Genomic DNA, 5,043 nt, shown 5'->3' with positions numbered 1-5,043 from the left:
GATTTAGTTGATATCTTTATGTTTTTTTTATTACGACTAGCTAGAAAATTCAAATTTCTGCTCCTATACAGCTTAGAGGCCATATTTTAGAGAAGATAAAAACTATATATACACTATATGTAACTAACTAATTTATTTTTTGCTAACAGCGTTTGAGAAATATGTTTAAAAATCACCAACAAATTCAAATGAGATAATTTTTTTTTATTCATCTAAAAGATCGCATGTTCGAGTGTCTATATCTACGGTAAAAAAGAAAAAGAAATATGTGTGAAAATCTATTTGTTATGTAATTCGTAAACTGTGCCTACCAGATTAGCTAGTAAAGTAAAGTAATATATAAAGCCGTAAATTTTCTTATTTTTGCACAAAATAAAATAATTAATTTTTTATTTAGATAAAAGAAACCCTAAAATTGGTAGCACAGTAGTATTTTATTTGGACTTAGCACAGTAGTATTTGAGTCACGAAGGCCCACCTAGAGGCCCAAACAGCGTCAATCAACGTTCTGATTTGAAATTCGTGAGATTCCCGCTCTTCTCTCTATTTAAATTTCAACGCTCCCCACATTCTCTCTCCATATCCAGATAGCCGTTAGAACTTAGAACTCAGAACGAGAGAGAAATAATCAGAGAAAGAAAAAGAAAATGGCGACCAACATCGGCATCATGGATTCGGCTTACTTCGTCGGTAGATCTGAGATTCTTACATGGATCAACTCCACTCTCCAACTCAGTCTCTCCAAAGTTGAAGAGGTAAGTAAAAGATTCTCTCTCTCTCTTTCTCTTTCTCTTTCTTTCTGTCACACTAAACCCTAAAAAAAAATTAAGAATTCCGTCTGGTTCTTGTATTTTGCAAAATTGATAGGCATGTTCGGGCGCGGTTCATTGCCAATTGATGGATGCGGCTCATCCAGGGATCGTGCCGATGCACAAGGTCAATTTCGATGCCAAGAACGAGTACGAAATGATACAGAACTACAAAGTTCTTCAAGACGTTTTCAACAAGCTCAAAATCACCAAGGTCGGTTCGAATTTCATGAATATTCTCTTCTATTTATGTGGTTGATAAATTCAAATTTCTAATTGATTTTGTGGTTTTGTTTTGTTTTGTTTTGTTTTGTTTTTTCAGCACATTGAGGTTAGTAAGCTTGTGAAGGGACGCCCTCTCGATAATTTGGAGTTCATGCAATGGATGAAGCGATACTGTGATTCAGTCAATGCCGGCGCCCACAAGTAATTTCTTAACGTTCTGTGTGACGCTTAGTTATTAAGATTTAAAGATTTTGTCATAATTTTGAGATTTCTAATCCTAAGGTGAACCGTTGTTGTTAGTTATCAATTTCAAATCTAAGAAGTTGAACAGGTTCAAGTGCATGTTTGAATTATCTTATGTACTGTGTTCGAAATGATTTGTAACTTAAAGCATGTGTCCCTTTTAGATGGGACAAAAAGGATAGGTGATTCTCGATGTATTGGTTTTTAGGCTCTTGGTTTAATGGTATCTGAATTGATTTGGGGGTTATGTTTTTAAGGTTATCTGAAAGTCTAAATTGCTTTACGTTTTTGTTATAATATAATGGTATCTGAAATTTTGAATTGCTTTCTGTTTTGTTATTTAATCTGTTTTGATTTGTAGTTTCGTTTAACAGTATCATCTTCTTTTAGGAGATGTTTTTCTTAGCTTATAATTTATAATCATGAAATATGCAAAATTGAAACTTCAACTGTATGCTTCAAAATAAATTGCAATTAAAAAGGTTGTGTTGCTTTTGAGCTTAAAAAGTGATTTTTGAATAAAATTGGCTACAGATATATTAAATGCCTTGATATTTCTAGTTTTGAATTTCGTGAAGTTTGGTTTTCCATGGATTTGTATATAGGCTTTTGTTTGATATCTCAATTTGAATTTGAATGCTGCAGTTATAATCCTCTTGAAAGGAGAGAGGTTTGCAAGGGAGGAAGAGAAGGTGGCAAGAAATCAGCACAATCACAAGCCTCCACCAAGGCTTCTTCAGCACCGAAATCTCACTCTTCTCATCCTACTCGAAGAAATGAAGTGCCATCTGCAAATGCTGCTGCAAGCCAAGCTGCAAAGAGGCCCTCTTCTTCTGGTGGCCCTGCTTATGACGAAAAGGTGTGTCTTTTTTTTTTTTTCAATCTAAAATTTATGAAAGCAATAGTAAAGTGCATTTATCTTGACTAATCCAAAATCAATGCAGATAACTGAGCTGAAGCTATCCATCGATAGCCTCGAGAAGGAGCGCGATTTCTACTTTGCAAAATTGAGGGATATTGAGATACTCTGCCAAACACCAGAGATAGAACGCTTACCGGTATTGCACTCTTTTTTTCCTTTGGTTTTGTAACTGAATATGGACTCCAATACTGATTATGAGGTTCTTTTTATCATTTTCTTCAGGTTGTTGCAGCAATACAGAAGATATTGTATGATGCTGGGAATGATGGAACAGCCATGGCCGAAGCTCAAGCTATGATTTCTTCTGATCACTACGAGGATGCTGCTGGATTGAGCCCCATCGCGGAGGTTTCAGACGAGAGAAGCGCTTCTGAAAACCAGAAGAGAAAGAATATTGTGAATCCAGAGTTTGATGCTGCTGGCATCACAACTCCGAGACAAAGGCTTTCGGACATTTCCAATGTTCACTGCAGCGAGTCACCTCTTGTATGACTTGCTAAAAGAAAATGACTATTTTTTTCTTCAACTATGAGCCTGTATTGCTCTGGGTGAATGTGTAGTGTTGGGTGAATTATGTGTTGTGTTGGGTGAATTATGTGCAATGATTAGTATTGTTCTGCTTCTATATGAATACTCGTGTATCTGATATGCTATATGATTACAGGAATCAAATATTTTATCAGGACAAGTTTTTTTTCTGTTTTTTCATTTATTTTAAAGTGAAGGTTAAGAAGAGAGAATATAAAAAATCTTATTTTGTTTAGTATTTAGTATTTACCAAGACATGAGAATTGAGAAATCTTATTGGGTGATTATATCATATTAATTTTAAAAAAAAAATCAAAACTTACAAAACTTATCTTGCTAATCACTATAAAGGGGGTATAACGGTCTCTGCTTTTTGCTAGGACTTTGAATGCTCTTTGGTTTTGAAGAAATAAATACATCTTCCATAGGACTTGAGAGCCTGAGGAAGGAAAAATTGATGAGCTCGTGTTTCATATGGTAAAGGACTATCATATAGCTAACTGCCTAACTCTGAGTGTTTGCAAAGGTGAAAAAGAGAGTCAGTACATTTTAGGAGAGATTACTTCGCTGGCATCCACCCATTTCGTCCTACATCAATCTGAACTCGGACAACTCGGTTGACAAATAGGGAAGGGCGGCTGGTGGAGGAATTTTGAGGGATCACCATGGGAGGTTCATTGGTTGCTATAATGCGAACCTTGGTTGCTATTCGGTAACCTCAGCTGAGCTTTGGACTATTTTATTTGGTCTAGATTTGCTGCTACAAGATCTTGGTAGTTGTATTCTTCAATATCATTTGTAGCGGATTTTGTAACTCAATTCTTCATCCTGAGTATAGGGAGACTAATACTTGTGCAGATAAATTTGCATTTTACTCATAATTTATCTTATGGTTGTCATATTTACTTTATATTATTAACTTGTATTTCTCTGTGTGTCCATGCAAATTAAGTTGGAATTACTCTTTCTTGAATAATTTCGATATCGTTTTTTTTAGCGTTTAGTCCGGTTGTTCTAAAAAAAAAAAGTATCCGTTACAAATCACCTTTATCTATTAGAAATGTCCTATCCTAATAGCATCATAAAAATCAAATAAACACGTGACAAAATCTTATTGGGTGGTCCAATGACCCAAAATGTAGCATTTTGCTTTGGTGACACGTGGACTTGGGTTTGCGTGTGAGCAGACCCTCTTCCTATGCCTATATAATCGTCTTTGAAGTAGTAATCAACTCCCAACATCCGTTATTACCTGAAATATTTTGTTTGAATAGCAATTTTTAAATAAAAGAAGACTAAAAACAAAAAGAAATCTTAAAACTGAAGCATCTAAAGAGTAATACCAAATTAAATTTCCTCAAGGAAGAAGCAGTATCTAGATCAAAGTCCTTTGTTAAGATGAATGCACAACAAGTAAAGAATCTATATCCTTAATTCCTCTGTTTCTATGTTAATTGTCGTTAATCAATGTGTTGTTATGTAAATTCTCACACTAGAGAATCTATATCCTTATTTCCTCTGTTTCCAAAGTTGATTGAAACTTGCATGATGAGTTCCTATGTCAGAATGAGACCATGAACGCAGAAGCAAGTGCCACTCAAACAAGGGTGGAGACGGTGGAATATCGATCCTCGGCCGGGCAACCGCAAGAACAGAGGAAGGTGGAGGTGATTCACCAGCACCAGCACCATCCCAACACCACCACCAAAACCAAAACCAGCGGTGGCATTCTTACTGAAGCCGCAGCTGCCGTGTCGTCTACTCTGGAGTCTGCAAAGGATGCCTTGTCCAAGAATTAATGTCAACTCAGGATGTCCCATTCCCATAGATAATTCAGCATCTAAACAAGTTTGTTTAGGCCATGTAAATTTGGCTTGGTTTATGTTTCATTTGTATCTTCTGTTTTTGCTATGGCTAGCTGCACCTTTTATTATTATTATGATCATTTTTTTTAATTTGTCAATTTTCTTTGTGCCTGATCCATATTCTACTATTCCTTTGTTAAGATATTTTTGGTCAAAATGTCTAGTTCAACAGATTCCTTCTTTCATTTCTCAACAACAGCATTATACAGATACTTGTAATTCTAATAAATGACCTAATTGTGGAAGCAGGGAAATAAACAAAAAGAGATTTTTTTATTTAAAAAATGATTATTAGAATGATGCTTTCTGCATGAACCGCTGCCTTTTATTTTTCTTTAAAAAATCCCGCACAAAATGATTGTGCTAAAATTAAAGACATATTCGAATGCTTTTATTTATGTCAAGCACAATATGAGAATGTTACAGCTGGAACAATCCACATTCTCTTTTA

General features: G+C 35.2%; 2 protein-coding genes across 2 annotated transcripts; both read left to right on the top strand.

Moving 5' to 3' along the window:
• Positions 561 to 2,896, top strand: LOC107627187 (microtubule-associated protein RP/EB family member 1C). The gene is made up of 6 exons (XM_016330042.2): positions 561 to 755; positions 868 to 1,023; positions 1,132 to 1,235; positions 1,923 to 2,136; positions 2,222 to 2,335; positions 2,422 to 2,896. The coding sequence occupies exons 1-6, from the start codon at positions 648 to 650 to the stop codon at positions 2,689 to 2,691; spliced, it is 966 nt and encodes a 321-aa protein (XP_016185528.1). The 5' UTR covers positions 561 to 647; the 3' UTR covers positions 2,692 to 2,896.
• Positions 4,148 to 4,690, top strand: LOC107647989. The gene has a single exon (XM_021118885.1). The coding sequence runs from the start codon at positions 4,302 to 4,304 to the stop codon at positions 4,524 to 4,526; it is 225 nt and encodes a 74-aa protein (XP_020974544.1). The 5' UTR covers positions 4,148 to 4,301; the 3' UTR covers positions 4,527 to 4,690.

Source organism: Arachis ipaensis, chromosome B01 (genome assembly GCF_000816755.2).
Source record: "Arachis ipaensis cultivar K30076 chromosome B01, Araip1.1, whole genome shotgun sequence".
Taxonomy (NCBI): domain Eukaryota; kingdom Viridiplantae; phylum Streptophyta; class Magnoliopsida; order Fabales; family Fabaceae; genus Arachis; species Arachis ipaensis.
Note: the sequence above shows the minus strand (reverse complement) of the source record. Positions and strands in the feature narration are given on the sequence as shown.

Coding starts and splice junctions, on each gene's coding strand:
- LOC107627187 (XM_016330042.2), top strand. CDS start 648: ATGGCGACCAACATCGGCATCATGGATTCGGCTTACTTCGTCGGTAGA. Junction 756..867: donor GTCTCTCCAAAGTTGAAGAG/GTAAGTAAAAGA, acceptor CAAAATTGATAG/GCATGTTCGGGCGCGGTTCA. Junction 1,236..1,922: donor GTCAATGCCGGCGCCCACAA/GTAATTTCTTAA, acceptor TGAATGCTGCAG/TTATAATCCTCTTGAAAGGA.
- LOC107647989 (XM_021118885.1), top strand. CDS start 4,302: ATGAACGCAGAAGCAAGTGCCACTCAAACAAGGGTGGAGACGGTGGAA.